The sequence below is a fragment of the Astatotilapia calliptera genome, chromosome 4 (assembly GCF_900246225.1).
Source record: "Astatotilapia calliptera chromosome 4, fAstCal1.2, whole genome shotgun sequence".
Taxonomy (NCBI): Eukaryota; Metazoa; Chordata; class Actinopteri; order Cichliformes; family Cichlidae; genus Astatotilapia; species Astatotilapia calliptera.
Genome location: NC_039305.1, coordinates 25031512 through 25050370, shown reverse-complemented (window position 1 = coordinate 25050370; position 18859 = coordinate 25031512). Strand labels below are relative to the sequence as shown.

Sequence of the window (18859 nt, the reverse complement as noted above, 5' to 3'; positions counted from 1 at the left end):
GCTACTGGTGTGATGCTCAAAGAAGGGCATCACACCAGCATCAGGACGACTACCACTGCTCTATAAAGTGACCTACAGCTGACAACTTGTGTCCATATTTCTGACCAAATTGTGAGAAATAGATTCTGTGAGGGTGGCATGAAGGCCTGACAGCCTTTAGTGGGACCTGTACTCACATCTCCAACACCATGCAGGGGTTTTTTTTCTTTATGAAACGTATCCTTACATTAGATTAAGCACAGAACTGAAAAACACAAACGTCTGCAGGTTTTGGGCGGATACAATCTTGCAGAAATGAAACGTACATTATGTGCTGTTGAACGTCTTTTATTGATTGCAAAAATGTTTATTTACAAAGATGACAAAGGCTCTACTGTACATTAAATATGAACACGTTTTTAAAAGTTAGACAATTCTTTTTATCGCAATACATACCGTCAATACAAAAAAACTGGCTCATTGATGCAACACCTGTCATTTGCTGTGATGGTGGCACACAGTATGCCAATAATGATCAGGAGAGACTGGAGGCTTGAGAGTTCTCAGCCATGGCTTAAAACTGAGGACATCTGTGATACGGGACAACATTCATTCAACAGCCTTTAAAAGCAACCAAAGAAAGCTGAGCTGAATCTGCTTCTGTACGATCACAGATCAACTTCCAATCCAGCCCCACCCCCTTAAACCGCCAAGGAATTAAACATTTTTTGCTGTTTTGTCCTGTTTTCATCCCAATAGAGATTTTTGAATTTTATATTCTCAAACCCGACAGAACATCAGCAAGTTTCCCAGTTCAAAAGAAAAAAAAAAATACAGCAAATACGTTTCTTAAGTACTGTGTGCCATTTTCACAAAGTAAACATGCCTCAAAAGCTGTAATACAGAAAACTGAGATGACAGCAGCTCTTCCGACCTTTGCCGTCTCAGGCAGCACATAGGGCCAATGAGAAGTTTATTCATCCAAAAATTAAAAAAGAAAAAGCTGATACAGTATGAAGTCTTTATCTACAATACCACATTTAAAAACAACAACAAAAAAGATACTCAATAAAGCTTTCCAGTTTTCAGACCAAGTGTGCACTCATACACACCGCTTCCACTCAAAACCAACAAAAGCCAAACTTAAAAAAAAAAAAAAATTAAAAGTGCAATTTTGTACATTATATATGGCCCAGTGTAACGTAACCAGCTAATGGCTACTCTATGCTGCTCATTAAGCTAGAGAGAGAAGGTTGCCTTCAAAGCTTTCTGACCTTTATGAAGCCTGGTGACATGGTTTAAGCAGTAACAACGTCCAAAGAGGTAGCAGGTTGTACTAAACTGATAGATGAAACACGGTTTTTCCCCAGGAGACTGGGCTTCAAAGCCAGATGTGATTTTACTGCAGATTTTGTTTAGTTTTTAAATATTGTTTTCAGATTTGAGTCACAGTTTTATGCATTGAAAGTACTTGGTTATATCAAGGAACAAAACTACTTGGAAAAAGGTCATACTTCAGGTTTAAATACGCTCTTTCACAACTATAACCACACAATAGAAAGCAACGAAGGCAAACTTCTCTCCTGTGCTCTTATTGGCAGAGTGATTAAAATTTAAGGCATTATCAAAGTCTCCACACAGCAGGGACTGTCCAGCAAAAACAGTAACCATCCTTTCGTTCTCCTAAACAACAAACAAACGAGAAAACATCTGTTCCATATCAGTCCGCACTGGTCACCATGTCTGACAGAGCTTTAGTACCAGAAGTATTCTCTCAGTGGTCCAGGCTGTTCCCCAGCTTTTGCCCCTCCTGCAGAGCAGCCATAGCCAGCTTCAAGTGCTCCTTTAGACTCTGAATCTCTCGCTCATTTCGGCCCTTCATCCCACTCAGTTCCTCTTGCAACTCTCCATATCGCTTACAGGCCAGCTGTTTTTCCTGTGGAGCAGAGTGACAGAAAATCTCTCAGGCTATCTCAGTGACATCACATCCACTGTGAAGGGAAAAAAACAAAAAAACATCTTGCATGCATGTTTTAAACTAGCTAAATTACTCATGATCTGCATTTTCTATGACAATGTTGGCATTCACCTATAGACTGTACATCAAAGATGACAGTGCTCTTCAGACCTAAAAAGTCAATATGTCTTCTACAGAGCATGGTGATTCATTTAGTAAATTTTGGTCCTCATTTGAGTAAAGAAAAGAAAAAAAAACACCTTGGTACAAGTCGATCTGAGTAGGTACTAATGGTTGGAAACCTCTCGATGAGGGGGAAAGATTTGTACTCCCCAGAAAACCAACCAAAGTGGTTGGTAGCTGTTGCTAGGTGAAACTGGTCACAAAGAGGGTGCTGCCAAAAACCTCACTGAGATTGTTCTGAATGACAGCAGACTGCCGCAGTTGCCAAAAATGACAAGCCAAAAACTAACTTGTATTTGTAGACAAGTCACGGAGCAGCAGGGCGGAGATGCGCCCTGCTAACCCAGCTAGCATTTGATTAAAAGCTCTACCGTCTCATCTGAACACACCTTGTTTCAAAACACCAAAAAGGCAACAGCGAAAATCCAACACAATGGGAGGTCACAATAACTACTTGCATCTTTTATTTACAGCCTATTGGTAAATTCATGAAAAAAATCCACCCCTCAAACACACACACACCCACACACACACACACACACACTCTACCATGTTAAGGAACTGCAGCTCATTTCTTAGACAGCTGATCTCTTTCTGCAAGTACTGTAACTCGTTGTCTTTCATCCTGAGTAGAACCTGGGAAAAAAACAAAAAAATAAAAAACACATATTGTGGGCGTTTCCTTTAAATGACAGAACAGCCTGCACTGTAATTTATGTAGTTGTAGATAAGGGCCGGAACACCACTGTCATTTACTTGAGAGGCCAAAACGGTCAGGCTGAAGCATATTCTTGAATATTTCTGCAAACATTGACAGATTACCGTAGAGTCCAACTCAAACTGCATTCTCCAGTTGAATTTGGAGAGGTTTGTACTGCTGACATGTTTGCTGTGACCCAAATGCATAAATCATGCTAGATAATCTGCAGCTGTTACAGTGAACTATATTCGCAGAGATTTATTTTTCACCCAAGGCCGAATGTACTGACGACAGAGAAATAGATTGTAGTGGAATTTACAGCTCGCTGGACTTTACTAAAGTAGTTTTTGCAAAGTCTAATCTTTGGCAATGTTCATTGTAAGCATCCACAATTTCAACAGTATAGATATGAGAGAAAATAATAAGTATAACAAGTACTCATTTGAATGCCTCATCTATGGCATCAGATTGACTACAAACAGGTATCTTTATGTAGCTGAGCACAACACACCCATAAAGCAGGCCATTTCTTAGGCTTGCTGTCAGTTATTGTTGTTCTTCTAAACTAATGCTGCAGCTCTCGGTGCAACTTGCAGATTTTCACAACCGTTTCACGCTGGTATTGCTTAAAAAAAAAGTCCTAGCAGATACAGAAGTGCCTGGTATGCTTTCAGTTTCAGGTATACATTTAAGAGTTGTTACCTCTAGCTCGCAGGGCATCCTGTTTTTGTCCTCTGAGCCGTGATCTCTGATGGCAGATTGTATTCGTTTCATCTCCTCTGTCAAACGGGCCTTTAAGTCCTAAAGGAAAAAATTTGGCCTGTGTGATTTCAAGTAATGGCCGTTTGTTTGTAGAAATCTGCATACACATATTTAGTTGGGGGCTGTAAAGTGAATGCATCATTCTTCCCAGCTGAGTCTACTGCAGCTGACCCACCTGGTTCTCTTTCCTCAGTTGCTCCATGTCTCTCTCCTTGCGGCTGATTTCCCGTTCCCTCTCTGCGTTGTTCTGTTCAGCTCTGTTTAGCTCCAGACACTTCTGAGAGTAGCGCTCAGACAGTCCGGCCAGCTCTCTCTGCGAGGCCTGAGCTTCTGCCCTGCAGCAACACAAAGAAAACTGTGTTCACGTCGGGGCTTCGGTGAACCAAATCACTGATACAACAACTTCAATGCTGCCGTTTCACATCAAGTTTTTCTTTACTCTATTACACATCAGCAGCAGTTACACAAAACAATATATATTTCATATAAAAAAAAAAAAATAAAAAAAAAAGAGTTGGACAACCCCTTTTTTCACATTATGAAAATATAACTAGAGTATAGTAGGTTTCCTTCGTGGTGCTCTTTTTTTCTTCATGACTTGAGTATTTCCTCCTGTGGTTTTAAAACCTCTTTGCTACTTATAACCAATGACCACAAAAATAAGGAAGAGCATGCAGAGGTAAAAAATGCAGTGTAGGCAACATAGTTAAGCCCTAAAATGCAGGTTCCAGCTGCAGCCACTGAGACAGTCTGTGTCAAAGGCCTGCGACGCTTACAAAAGAAAACTAATCCATGACCAAATTCTTCCGCATTCCTTAAGCGCCTGACAGGACCAAGAGGCGGCTGTGGTAATGGCCTTACTTCAACGAGTCTGCAAATTCAAACTTTTATTTAACAGAATACCCTTTTATGGCCACGTAGCTCCCACTCAAAAGCAAAAGGACATGTTCACATAAATTACCAATGAAGGCCGAGCTAAAAGGAAGGGTGCAGTGGAAGTTTAAGCCGCTTTCTGATCGTTTAACAAGTAAACAGGTTATGTAATCATCCGTCACATCATCATTGTCTCCATAAGTATCAGTGTGACCCCAGTACATCTTTAAGTCACTGGCAAAATCTGATCTAAAGTTACGTACTGATGCAGAGCTCGCAGAGTCTGTGAGTCCACCGCGCCGCTGCTCAGCCTCTTCACTTTCTCAACTTCTCTTTCCAGCTCCTCTTTGTGTTTCTTCTTCAAAGCCTCCATCACTGAAACACAAACTCGAGTGTTACACAATGTTTTCTGTTGTAAGTGACATTATCACACCATAACTTTACTGAGAAGGGGAAAGTTATCAAGAAAGACTGAAAGCATGTTGAAAGCACGGTGAAAACATGTTTCACAGCCTTCAACTGCATTAAAACAGAAGGATGTATACAGGTAGACGTGGCATAATACAGTAGAAATCAATTCTACTAAGAACATTCACAGGCAGGCACTGCACATTATGTCTTTTACTACAAAAAATCATGGTCATTTATAGTAATGTCAGTAAAAGTTTAAATTAAACCTGTAAAAGTTTAGTTTAACAGCGGCTATTGCTTCAGAATTTAGCAGTTAATATGTGGCTGATGTGCTTTTTGACTGACCTCGCGCTGTGTCCTGGGCCTCCTGCAGCAGCAGCCTGTCCTTCTGGGCCTCCAGCTCCTTGACTTGGCGGTCGTGTTGCTTCTGCAGCTCTTCCAGGGCCTGCCGATGAGCACGCTCCATGGCCAACAGGCTGCGGCTGCAGGGTGCCTCAGGGCCACAGCCACCCCGCACACCTCCTCCGCCGCCTTCCCCTCCCTTCCGCTGTAGTTGCTCGACCTGCTGCCTCAGTGACGCCACCTGAGAGAAGAAAAAGGCGGAGGTAAAGCCTACTGAAAGCTGGTGGAGAAAGCTGATCAATGTGCCATTTTACTGCAACACACATTTGAGTCATTTCTTTCCTACAGGCAGTCCAATGACACCAACACTTACTCCAGAGCTACCTTGGGCTTGACCTTTAACCCTATTCACTGCTGAATTTATGAAGTTGGTCTAACAGGGTTTAAGTTTAAGAAAAACCATTCAACTCTCTTTATATATAAACAAAACTGTAATTCAAGATTAAATATGCTGGGATTCTCTGTGCTTATAAATCATAGTAAGGTGTGTCAGGTATAGACAGCCTTAGGATTTGGAAATGCAAACGATTCAAAACAAAGTCCACATCACACACAGACCAAAAGCAGGCATGAGTTTCAGCAGTATTTTTCCAGTTTACTATCTGGGTCCTTCTCAATCCCACACCGTCCGTTTGAATCATGTGCTTCATCTTATTTAAGATGGAAAACACTGCTGAAAAGCATCCGAAAGCAGTGGAAAACGATAAGAAGTGTTTACTTCATCCATAGCGATGAAGAGTTAATTTGCATTTTATGTCATGTGCAAATTGGAAAATCATCTCCACGCACTACCTCCCTCTGCAGCGCCTCATTGGCTGTCTGGCCGGAAGCACGTGATCCCACTGATGGTAAGGAGCTCATCTCCTTTAAGGGCATCTGTTCAAACTCTGTCCACTTCTTCTCGATTTCCTCCTCCATGCGTAGCTTTTGGTTTGATCCGGTGCCCTTCCTGGACAGCACGGCATCCCACTGGCTGCTTGTGTTCTTCTCCTCCTGCCTTTGGCTGTGCTCTCTCCCCTGCCCCTCTCCTGCTTCTCTCTGACTGGCAAGACGAAGGCTAGAAGAGGCGGGAACAGGGGATAGCTCAACGTAGTCAAACCTACGATGAGAAGATGGGGTGGAGGCCAGGACTTCTGACTGAGCTTCACCATGGCGCGATGTCGGTCGACGAGAGGACAGCAAAACGCGATCGTGGGAGTTTTCCTTGTCGCTGTCGGGTAATCTAGAGAAGTTTAAAAGAAAATTTAAAAAAAAAATTATACATAATGGAAAAAGAAAACCAATAAATCAAATTTAAATCAGCAGAGATTAATCAGGACTGAACATTGCTCTACAGCATGAACACTCACATGAACACAGCTGCTGGTGAGTCATTACACAAGCAGAACATTAATAATCCAAATAATTACGCTTTGACTCATTTTGAACCATCACAGCAGAAAGTGACTTGTCAGGTTGCTGGTACATGTACAGACTCTTGTGTGGTCAACAGAAAATGTCCAAGAATGTGATGCAAGCAACTCTTGAATTTAGTGTAAGCTAGCACTTCAGCCCAGCCTTCTTAGATGTTGCCCTTCAAGGCAAGAGGTTGTAAGCAACACTAAGAGTTTATTAGATGTTTAGCTTTTAAATAAATCCATTTTTATATGGTTACTATGACAAACACCTCCCACAAGTTGCTCAAGAACAAAGTACTTTTTGAAATGTCAAAATACTTCATGTTGGACAGTGTATGGGAGACATTTTGGGTCTTTATGGAGTTTCTTTGTAAGTCTATCTGCCTGTGATCAGGCAGAACAGTGACAAGTTACAAGATATATGCATTCCTGTGGTTTGGCCATATGTATTCCCCAGAATACCACCTCTGTAAAAACGAGTGGAAGAAAGAGATTCTCTTTTTTGAAACTATCTAACTATTCTGATTCTAGGAGCCACCCCTGTGTGTCTAATCATAACTACATTTTGCCATAATTACACACAAACTTATAGTTCAAAACATTATTGTCCAGACTGTATGGCATGTTTTTACCTGATAATAAACACTCTTTTTATTTTAATGTTAATGTTAACATGTCTGCTCATAATTACTGTGTGATGTCAGGAGAGCTGCTGGGCCGAATACACTTCTTTAAAACCTCTATCCAGTTCCGCCTGATCCCAGCTGTCATGGCAGACAGCATGAATGCAGCCTCCCGTGTCTGAAACACAAAAGAAATATAGGTTATGGAAACAAAAAAGAAAAAGAAAAATTATGTAATAGGGTTGGGATGAGGAAAAACTGAAAGAGATATACAGAGAGAGAGGTGGAAGAGATAGTGACAGAGATGTAAGACGTGATTAGTAAGAAAACACAGCAGGAACTGTTGAGCGGGTATGGAACTGATAAGGAAGATGAGAATGGGTGGATATAAAGATGAAAAACAGTCACAGTCTACAAAAGGTGCCAAAAACAGTCACCTGTATCTGAAACCCATAGTTCTTCTCCACATCAAATTCTGACACATTGACACAGGATTTTAGGTCAATCTCTCCATCCAAGTCATCTTTCTGTACATAAACCACAGGAACATGGTTTGCATACTTCTCTTACAATTTCATATTCTCATTATAAAAAAACAAAAAACAAAAACTAGACTGCATATAAAAGATGGACATAATCACTATAATGTCATGCACTGGTTGACCAAGTCCACTTTTAGGCCTCAAGCTGAGCATTTTCACAACCTTACAGGGGTGAACCTGACTGAAAAACCACAGCCCACCCATATGGCAGTGACATGTTGACCACCATGCATCACTTTTTGAGTCTAATGGAACCATATTTTAGAAAGAGGACATTATACTGTATTTAATGACACTTAAAACAAGTGAGCAGGACCATTAACCCTTTAGAAAAACATTTAATGAGGTCATAAATCAAGTGAGCAGTAGTGTCATTTCTATAGACTTCTATTTCCAGCCATATGATCGCCCAACTGCTGCAGAATGCAAGATTAAAGCAATTCTAACATTAGCTCTTCTTTTCTGACCAATAAGCTTTGTCCATCTTTTATACAGTCTGCATAAATAATGCAAGTTTGCTTCAATACATACCTCCTCTGCAGTGGAGTCCCTGTAATACTTGAGTCCTGCATCAGTCAGAACAAACCAATGCTTCTTCCACTAAAGAAACAAAGACTGAATTACTGGAAGCAGCAACTCTAAAAGGCCAAATATGTAGACAAGTAAAAAAGAAGATTTTCAGTCCTCTATGCAGTCCAGTTGAAAATTAAGTACTTCCTATTCGATAGCTTGTAGAACCACCTTTAGCAGGAACAATTCGAATAATTTTTTGTTTCACTTTATCAGTCTCTTACGTCTTTGTGGAGGAATTTGGCCCACTCTTCTTTACAACATTGCTTCCGTGCACTAAGGTTTGTGCACATTTTTTTATGCATAACTTTCTGAAGGTCCTGGCTTAGTTCTGAACCTTGACTGGGCAATATCAGCACCTTGATTCCTTCTTTTTCAGCCACTCTGTAGTACATTTGCTGCTGTGCTTGGGATCGTTGCACTGTTGCACGACCCAATTACATCCAAGCTTTAGCTGTCAGACAGGTGGTCTCATAAGTGACTGTAGAATACTTTGGTATGCATAAGAATTCATGACTGACGCAGGTGGCCAGGTCCTGTGGCTGTAAAATATGACCAAATCATCACACCTCCACCATCATGCTTAACAGTTGGTCTGAGGTGTTTGCGCTGATGCGCTGAGTTTGGTTTTCTTCAAACATGTCGGTGTATATTAGGCCTAAACATCTCCACTTTGGTCTCGACTGTCCAAAGGACATTGCTCCAGACGTCTTGTAGTTTGTTCAGATCCAACTTTGTAAACCTACGTCTAGAGCAGAAAATTACCAAAACTTCTATTTTTTAGATACGCTCACACTTGCTGATGATCAATAAATCAAGGCAAACATTTGAATGGAAGCAATCAGGGTGTACTTAGTTTTTCACATGACTGCATATTCCTTTGAAAAGTCTTTTTCACATGGCTTGAAAACAACAACATAACACGCCATCTAAGACTGTATCAGAATTATTATTATGTTCTATTTTTTTTTGAGCGAGCCTGGTCTGTAAAAGCTGAGACAAACACGAGCGGAACAGGAAGCCTGCATGTGTGAAGCGAGAAGCTCTCTCACCCACCCAAGCGTTTCATTCAAACAGAGGACACACCTGTTATGCCTCAAGCCACCAAGCTATTAACATGATAACAAAGATAACCTGCTGCTATCGCCTTACAAACAGCCTCTCTCATTAGGAACGAGTGATGCTGGGAAGAGGCTAGGAAAGGAGAAGGAGTGACAGGAGGATATGACTTGGCTGCACTTTACCTCCCCCCTCTCGTCCAGTTTTGACATCCATCCCTTTTTGAAGTTCAGGAGGTCGGGCTGTGAAGCAGAACAAAGTCAAAGTCGCCAAAGAAAATGCAACAAAAGTTCAACGCTTTTTAAAGAAGGAAGAAAAAGTGAAAGTGAACAGAAACAGAAAGAACGAACTAGGGTGGACAAACCACACAACCCCATATTAAAGAGCGGGTAGCGTAGTATAATTACAACAACATTTATGTTATGAGCAGCAGCTACATCACTACAGGTTTATGTTATCATTGTACATAAAGACCAGAGACTCCTGCCTTATTTTGCCACAGAGGCCATAATTTGGTTTCCAGTGTGAAGAAGTGATAGGCCAAATCAGTTAAAGCAGTTTATATTATATTACATCCTCTACTGCTTTACATTTAACAAGATGGTAAAGCAGACAGTATTGAGCTCACTCAACAATCTATATACATCAACAGCACTGTGTTTACGTAACAGGGTGCTGCTCTATTGCACTGCAGCAGGTCTGCTTTAGCTTCAAACACGATGACAGGAAGAGGAAAACATGTGCTAGGTACCTCAAGATGAGGTGATCCCAGATTAGAAGATTAGCCAGCAGCTTCTTTTTTCTTCCTTTTTCCAAGCAATACATTCCTCACTTGGCTTATCTCTCACTCACCAACAAGTACATTCCTCGCTTTTTAAATCTGTCTGCATTTGTCAGCTCATCTCCAACTGGCATCTCGCTCCCCACGACTTTCCACTCTTTTTTTACTTTGTTCTTCTCCCATCTGTTTGCAAGTCTGTACGCTTAATATAATTTCTCTCGTCTGTCCTGTCATCTTTAACTACCCCTTTTCTGTATTTATGTTCCATTATGTACTTGCATTCTTGCAAGCCATGGTACCGCCCACTTTCTCTCTGTTTGAGCCAGTTAATATATGCCACTGATCTCCTTTAATCTAACAATGATACAGTCTGATGACTCCCAACAACAGAGTATAACAGGAATAATGTAGGGAGAAACCCCAGGTTTCCTTTTATTCTTAATTTAATTAAGTTGAGCTCTTTAACTGAGAAGCATTGTTGGGTGTAGACACACACACAGTCGAGCATCATATTTAGACCTTTGTTCACTGAGCTCTTTTAATGTATTTTACTTTTTTTTCCCCAGACTTATTTTTTCCCCACAGAGAGCATTTTGTTTTTTTAAATTCTGTTCCTCATTTAGGTGTAATTGCACCTTACTGTGCTATTTTCTCTGTTTATTTTATTGAGCTACTGTATTTAAGCTCTGTTGTTATAGGTTTTGTTTAAGAAAAACAATCGAACTAAACATGGCTTTAAATCCATAATGAACACTGATTGTATGCCTTGAAAAAACAAAAAAGACAAGTCTAAAATACAACAGAAAGTTATCTGTCAAACCTTATTACAAATTATTCACATCATGTCAAAACATGCCCATGAGCAGAAACAGGAAGCAGATGGTTGACGTAGAAAAACGGACACCTGTTAAGCAGTAAACCCTTATACTATCAGAACCGTGACCTTGCTTGAAAAGGTCATAAACTGAAGAAGGGAAAACAGTCAAATGAACAGACAACATCACTTCTTTTCATCTCCCGTTTCCTGTCACTATAAAGACGTATTGTCTGGTGAGCTTTGTCCTTAAGGTTAAACAGGTTTCACCTTTTTTTCTTATTGTTAATGAGAGTGTCCCGGTATACAGTACACTCATTCTAAGGCCAACTCCTAAATTACTATTGTTTGGACAGCCAGTACTTCTAGGTTATTAAAAAACACCTGCCAGCTTTGCCTGGCAGTGTCTGCCTGTTTGCAACCAGAGGACATGTGTCACAGCTGGCTATAAAAAAAAAGGCACACACAGTTCAAGCTACAAGCTAGTGCCAGTTACTGTAAACAGTAGCAGTAGGGTAAAAGGGGAGGAAACTACACCACGCTTTGAAACCAGTGTCAAGTATTTCGTTTCGACAGCAGTTACTTTACTTGTTTTTCTCCATACGAACCACAAATAAAACTAAACGAATAAAAGTCACTTCTAAGCTAGCGGTAACTTCATGTACACACCCCTCGAAGTCAAACAAACGCTCGCCACATTAAAACTAGCTAGCTTTGTAAAGCTAATATACGTTAACATCTATGATAAACTAGCTAAACACTTTAACCCAACCGAGCCGAGTGAACGGCTAGCCGAGAGGCTTCGTTTGAAAAGTAGAGGTTCAGGAAGACGTGACAAGCAGGAAAAACAAAGTGTTTTCAAAGTACAGCCGTACAGTGAAGGAGGGTGCCGCTTACCGTCATGATAACAGGATCCGGGGAGGGTGAGATAAAGACAAAAGTACTGTTACCGCACAAGCTTAATTAGCTATTTTAAAAAAAATCACCTTACTTTATCGCAGGAAAAGTTAAGATGAAACCCCGCCATTCATACCCATGTTAACCCAATCAAGCGAACCGCCAGCGTCCCGAGCACGTACCCCGCCTCGTTAAGGGGAGAGTGCGTCCATGTCGCTGCACGCGGACGAGTTTTTCGCGTTTTAAAAACAACAGCAAAAACAATTTTTCAACTTTGTGACAAGTGGAGCGGAGCTAATGTAGCGCTTCAGCCCTGCTGCCTGTTTGCTCGCTGCTCTCGCTCTCTGTCTGTCTGTCACTTCCTGGGCGGGTCCGCGAGGATCTGTTCAGAAAACAAGCCTACCACCTACTCCGTCGCCCCCACCACCCCCAAAAAACTGCCTGGCTATGAAAAGGGGTCCGGGGAGCTCCTGCGGGGGAGAAAGTGGGGATCAATCTGAGTCTCCCTGGAATCTCCCATGGAAAATTTTACCCTCCTTATTGACTGAAGCCACACAGGTATTCCCAACAAGATAAGATATGGAGGGGGAAAAAAAGTCTGTCAATCTAAAGTCCTAGTCTGCAAATACAAAATCCTGACATTCCCTGGCTTAGACAAGCTTTCTCTTCTAAACTCTCAAAAAAGACTTACCACATTTTCCCGTCTGAAAATCTCTTGCACATAAAGTGGCACCCCCACCCTCTACCAAAAGCCTCTCTTGTAGCTATTGGTTTCAGTTCAGGAATTTCAACACATGCCCCAGCAGACCACAATTGACAGAGTTCAGTCAGTGTTGTGAAATGACTGCAGGGTGTAGGTAAAAAAGATAGACACGCGACTGTCAGCTGTTAAAAGGAGAATTTAAAGAGTGTAGGAACAGACACACCAGCAACCTTAACCTTAAGCACCTAAAAAGCTTTTGCAGTTACAGACAGGAGCTGTGCAAACACTGGTAAATATGTGACAAAAAGGGATATTTAAATAGGCGGGACTGCAGTAAAATTAAAACAGCGGTTTTATTATGGTGAATCCCAAAATACATGTGGCACATGCAAGGCGTGCAAGTAAGCAAGACTAAATATTTTTGCTGTGTAAACATACCTGCATTTGTTCGGATCTGTGATAATAACCTTTCCAAGAACTGCCCTCATCCGCTGTGGGACTGCCCGATCTCTGGAAAAGAACAGCTTGTAGTTATTAACCAAATCAATACGGGACTGAGCAAACATGTCCCATCCATAGAGGTGTTTTGTTTTTAAACCTGATGTGTGGTATGTGGTAGATGAAGTTGGGCATTAACATATTAGGTAATATAATATATTAATAATATAATATAACAATAAATGCCATTGCAAGGTTTTATCAGTTCCTACACCCTTCTATACCATTTGCACTCTCTGTTACCAGTCTGCCCTACTGCTTACTTTCAGATACCTAAATCAAGAAGCTAAAAAAAAACGTGGGTTTCTTACATCCTTTAATTAACTGGCATGGGCCTGAGCCGGCCTACCTGTAATGAGGTGGAGGAGTGAGCTCGAGATAGATACCCACTGTGCCATTCTCTCTCAGTGTCTCCTGTATCTTCCCACTCTCTGGAGGGAAGCTTGCTCAAGGAGTGGCTGAAACAGCAGACAGGTTATTAGTGTCTCTAATTAATCCAGTTGAATGGAGTAGAAGAAGCAAAGCTGGCAAGAGATTATAGATCCTCCAAGAAAATGTTGGCGAGTAATCATACCACTCAACAAATGCTCAGTTTAACATATGCAGGTGTAACATGAGTCTGACCTGGCTGGCTTGAAGAGCTCCTGTCTTCGGACGGACTGCTGGTTCTGCAGCCTCCCCGCGTGGCTCGAGGCCTCGCTGTGATGGATCATTTTGACCTTCGGTACATCAGCTATCATGGCATACGCCTCCCTGTTCCGCCCTGTAGATCCCACAGAGAGCCGGCCTGACTCAGAGGACTCCATGGAGCTTTGCGAGGAGGTGTGCCTCTGCATTTGAATGGGAAGTGAAGGGCTCTCAGGATGACGGGAGGTCCTCTTGTCATTAGGAGAAGGGCAGCGGTCTTCGCGGATGTTTCTACCGACACTGGATCTGTTGCTGCTTGGGCTCCTTGGTCGTTCCAAGGTGACAGCAGTGGATCTGTTGCCACTTCCACCATGTCTAGAGGGCGAAGCAGCCCGAGATAACGAGGAGCTGCGGAGGGAATGAGTTGAATCTCGCCATGAGCGTGGTGAGCGATCAGAGTTGGATTTTGTGTCAGCGTGGGTGTTTTTTCTCTGAAAGAAATTACCAGAGTCTCCATTAATGGCACTTCTGAGGACTGAGTACCCCGGTGGATGACTGCTGTCTTTCCTAGAGGGGGAGGAGTTGCGGCTGTTTTGATTCCTGCTGTTGAAGGAACTGCTAGTTTCTGTTTTGTGTGCCAAACGTTGGTCAGAAGCATCAAAAGTTCTCCTTAAAGATGACGAGCTGTATCTATCATGACTTCTGACTGAGCTGTTAAATTCAGACTTGTGCAGCAAAGGCTGAGTAGGAGTCTCGTAGCTTTTCCTCAAAGGGGGAGATTTATGACTTTCACGACTACGGCCATGTAATAAGCTACTGTCTGTTTTCTTCAGCTGATACCTGCTGGGGGTGTCATAACCCCTCCTTCCAGGAGAGGAAGAACGGCTATCCCGACCTCGACTGCTCCTGGCAGGGCTTGATTCAGTCTTACGCAGTATGGAATGACTTGGTGTATCATGACCTCTTTTAGATGGAGACGGATGGATGGGGACTTCTTGTTCTTGATCTTTCTGCCCATTTCTAACAGATGGGTTACGCAACAGAGCCTGGCTCTCAATATCATAACCTTCTCTTATCGGGGACCCACAGCGTGCGTGGTGACTGCGTCCATTTAGAGACATAACAGACTCAGATTTATGAAGTAGTGATTGGCTAGATGAACTGTAGGTCCTCCTTGGCGGTGAGGAGCTGCGACTGTCAGAAGTCCTTCTTGATGGAGATGAAGTCCTTCTGTTATACACACGTCCATGTGATAAACTAGTGCTGGTTTCAGTTTTGTGAAGAGGCATTTGGCTTGAACTGTTAAAGTCCTTCCTCTGCGGAGATGAGCTCCTGGAGTCGCCACCCCGACCACTTAAAGACCCATTTGCTTCTGTCTTTCGCAAGGTACTCCTAAAATCAGAAATCATGCTGGATTGGGATTTGACTGAACTGGCAAACGATTTGAAGTTTCTTGGCAGGGTTCCCGACTCAATACGTCGCCCATGTGTGCCTTGCAAGGAGCTTCTAGACCCCGGCTCCCTCCCTGAAGACCTCCCCCCACCGTCAAAGTTAGTCCTGCTGAGGGAAGCGAAGGATTCGCTGCGTCGGAATGTCGGGTTTCCACGTGAGGGAGAAGACGAGCGAGACTGCAGAGCCGAGCTTTGCCTCGGGGAGTTGTACGACCCCGACTGCTGATAGGAAGAGACGGGAGAAGAAGGGCTTACACGGCCGTATGAACTGCCGAAACCCTTTCGTCTGCTAGAGGCCAGCGACTCCGCTATTTTAAAGGGAGTAGGGCTCGGAGAGCGAGGGCCAACTTGTGCCTCGACTTCAACTGCAATTTCATATGGGTCAGGAGGAGGGATTTCCACATCCACGTCCTCATCCACAGCCTCTGGTATCGGCCTTTGAGAAGCCACACCAAGATTAGGATTTCTGAAGGGAACGATGTCTTTTGGCTCGACGTTCCTGTTGCTGAAGATGGGATGGCCTCGCTCGAAGTGGCGGAACGGGCTGTCATGGAGCGAACGGGCACCTGCTGCCCTCCCCAGCGAGAAATAGCCACTTTCGCGCTTCTCTCGCTCTTCTTTCAACCCTGGAAGAGAAGAAAATATTTTTTAAATAGGATGAAATAGAAAGACGCAATGGTAACAGAAATAGGAGAAGCAAAGGTCAAAGTTCAACCTCTGAGCAACTACCAGAGGTTTCCTGACACAAACCGAGCTATATTGTATTACTGATAATTGCTCTTGGACACTTCACCTGATGACAGCAAATAGTATTGCCAAGTAAATAACACCTCTGGCTGTAACTGGATATAGATTGGTCAATTGCAGCAAGTCACAAGTTTACTAAAGACTCAGTCGACCGCTGTACGGAGTATTTGTAAATATCTTTGGCGATTCTGCTACCTCTGTTTCTCTCTTTCTTATAATTTTTCTTTGGTTTATGAGTCTAATGTTCTAAGAAATTGATTCAGCAACACACAATGTCAGCCTACAAGTACCCGAATGTCTACTGAAGCTGTCTCTGCTCCGAGAGTCATCCATCCAAGCCCTTGGGTTGGGCCGGTGGGGTGGCGGGTCAAGCCGGGTCATATCGAGTTTGACCAGGTGGCGACGGATCGGTGGGTATTCGTCCTCTGCACTGGCTGAGCCACTGAACTCCTGGTAGTCGCTCTGCTCACGGCAGCTACGTGGAAGAGGAGATGGAAGAAGAATGACGAGAGCAGAGATGAACGAGGTGAGAGATCGGGAGTGGGGAGTGAAAAGCAAGAGAAGAAGTCAGAGAAAAGGAGAAAATTTGATCAGTTTAATAGACACGTCATAAAACTTAAGCCATTTTTCAGGTCAGAGAGCATGGTGAATGCAGGAAGATCAATATAAACTACAGTACGTTTTAAATCTAACTCCACAAACTCTCACACTACACTTTAGAGTCATTGAATTGCCATTGCAGCTCCTTTTATCATCACGATGCCTTCTTTCTTACCTGTCTGTGCTGTCGTCGTCAGCCTCGCAGATATAAAGCTCGCAGTCGGGGCTCAGGATGCACAAAGAGGGCTCCCCATAACCCAGATGAACTCCATTGACATCGCAGTAGCTGCTCACCACTGACAGACCATCAGAATCCTCCTGATAGGATGAGAGGGAAAGACATGGACAAATCACAATTTTGCGGCAAACTCCATCCCTCTATCTCTCCAAGTCACAAAAAGAGGAGAGGAAGTGATGCGCCTCCACCGGCACGTGAAGGTTCACTGAAAGTACACATCAGAGTGCATACATGACAAACCCTCTTCGTCTGGCTCCGGCTCCTGGAACAGCAGTTTTGATAATAGCGTCTGTCCCCTCTGTCCTCCCTGACAGACGCTCACATGTGCTGCTGTTCGATTAGGGTTACACCTCTGTAACCTGACCTGTCTCGTGGCTTTCCTCATTAATATTTCATCACTTTTTTTTTAAACTCGTCCTCTGCATAAACTTTGCCGTCTCAAGGAATGATTGAAAACTGTCTGCAAATGCCAGAGAATGACAATCCCCAACACCTCCTAGGAATCTACAGGTAATATACTACGGGATCTAAAAGAAGCACAATCAGGTGTAAAATATGCACATAAACAGATTATTGCAAACGTTTCATAGAGGCATATCAAACAGAAGCTGGGGCACAGGTTTCTGCCGTTTCGAAACTGTCCAGAAACATGCCCATCCTCTCTGAACCCCCGTCTAATATTACAAGTCATTCCCAAGAGGGCAGTAAATGATCCAGCTTCATTCATTTTTAATAGAAGCCACTACTGCTACCCTGCTCCACACCATTGGCTCTTATTCTCCGTCTCTGATCTCTCTTTCATTTCCTCACAAGTAGTAAAGTTTCAGACATGATGGCATTTACTTTGTTTACATGTAAAGTTGAATGGGAAATTCTTAATTGGTCCTTTCTTTAACCAGAGAATCGAACTCTAGGGTTAAGTCAGGTGTACTTAAGTTTAAGAGTAATCAGTAGATTATTAAATTAAAGTTAAAGCAGTACAGCAGTGCCTTATTGATTCCTGCACCAGAACATCTGATCTCAGTGCTGCGCTGCCTTACTGCTTAGACCTGTGACCTCTAATGCATCTTCCTGCTGCTCTTCACGTCCAGCTAATCCCATCACTCAGCGCACATTGAGTTCTCATTATCTCTTCCTGGTTACCTTGCTGCTGTTGCTGTGCACATCACCGTCCTGCTTGTCTCACCTTGCTGCTGGTGTCTCTTTCCTCCGCTTGGGAAGAAATCGGTGTTAACGCTTCTCCCTTTCTTGACCCAATCCCGGTTTTAGCCCCGGCTCCGGACTCGGCAGCAGATATCTGTTGCTGCGTGACCTCAGTGCTCTCCCCCGCACCGGCGTGCAGGTGCCTCTGGCGCAGGCAGTCGTGGCAGCGGGAGGGGTCGAAGATATTGGGCTGGAACTTGGGGCAGATGGGCTCATCGCCGGAGAGGGCCATGGTGAACGCAGAGGGAGAACCTGGATGTTCATTGCCTCCAACAGAGAAAACTGGGAAACCACAGCAGGAAATATGCAGAAATATTTATCTAACACTTGAGGAAGACATTAAAAAAAGACTGTCAAATTACAGAAGTGTTTCTGCACATTTAATCTAATTTGGTAATGTACAGAGCAAGCATGAGCCACTAATGCGTGATTGTGACACATTACTGTAAGGTGGTGTAAGCAGAGCAGCTGCAAACTAAAAAAGGGGTTTTTGTTTCAGGACGTGAGAACTGTTAAGATCACTGATAACTAACCGCACTCGCAGCTGATGAAATACAGTCCAGTCAGAGCAGTTCCACAGTACTACACACCACAAGACACATGCACTGTAACCAAGCAACTTCTACAAGCACCAGCGCCTCTGGTAATAGTCAACATGTCAATTAAGCCTTTAATAGTGTAAAACTGAGGATGGTAGAAATATATAAAAATGGTTTTGTTATGAAAAAGATTTAAAATTACCTGACAAGAGGGACTCCAGCCTTCAGCGTGTCATCATTAAGGATGAACTGCCCATCAGACCCCCATCAGGCACATGCCTCCTCTTCCCCATGCTCTCTGTC

At 43.0% G+C, this 18859-nt stretch overlaps 1 protein-coding gene across 2 annotated transcripts; it reads right to left on the bottom strand.

The window, feature by feature from the left end:
• Positions 1 to 311: 311 nt before the first annotated feature.
• triobpb (TRIO and F-actin binding protein b) lies at positions 312 to 14111 on the bottom strand. Of its 2 annotated transcripts, XM_026165692.1 has the most exons (14): positions 13776 to 14111; positions 13501 to 13609; positions 13092 to 13163; positions 9644 to 9700; positions 8361 to 8429; positions 7725 to 7814; positions 7356 to 7465; positions 6060 to 6489; positions 5211 to 5448; positions 4718 to 4829; positions 3757 to 3916; positions 3522 to 3620; positions 2669 to 2755; positions 312 to 1915 (listed from the first exon to the last, which is right to left on the bottom strand). In XM_026165692.1, exons 1-14 carry the CDS (start codon positions 13985 to 13987, stop codon positions 1754 to 1756), a joined length of 2007 nt encoding a protein of 668 aa, XP_026021477.1. In that variant the 5' UTR covers positions 13988 to 14111; the 3' UTR covers positions 312 to 1753. The 2 variants fall into 2 exon arrangements, with proteins under 2 accessions (XP_026021477.1, XP_026021478.1); XM_026165693.1 differs by lacking the exons at positions 13092 to 13163; positions 13501 to 13609; positions 13776 to 14111 and adding an exon at positions 11951 to 12608.
• Positions 14112 to 18859: the final 4748 nt, after the last annotated feature.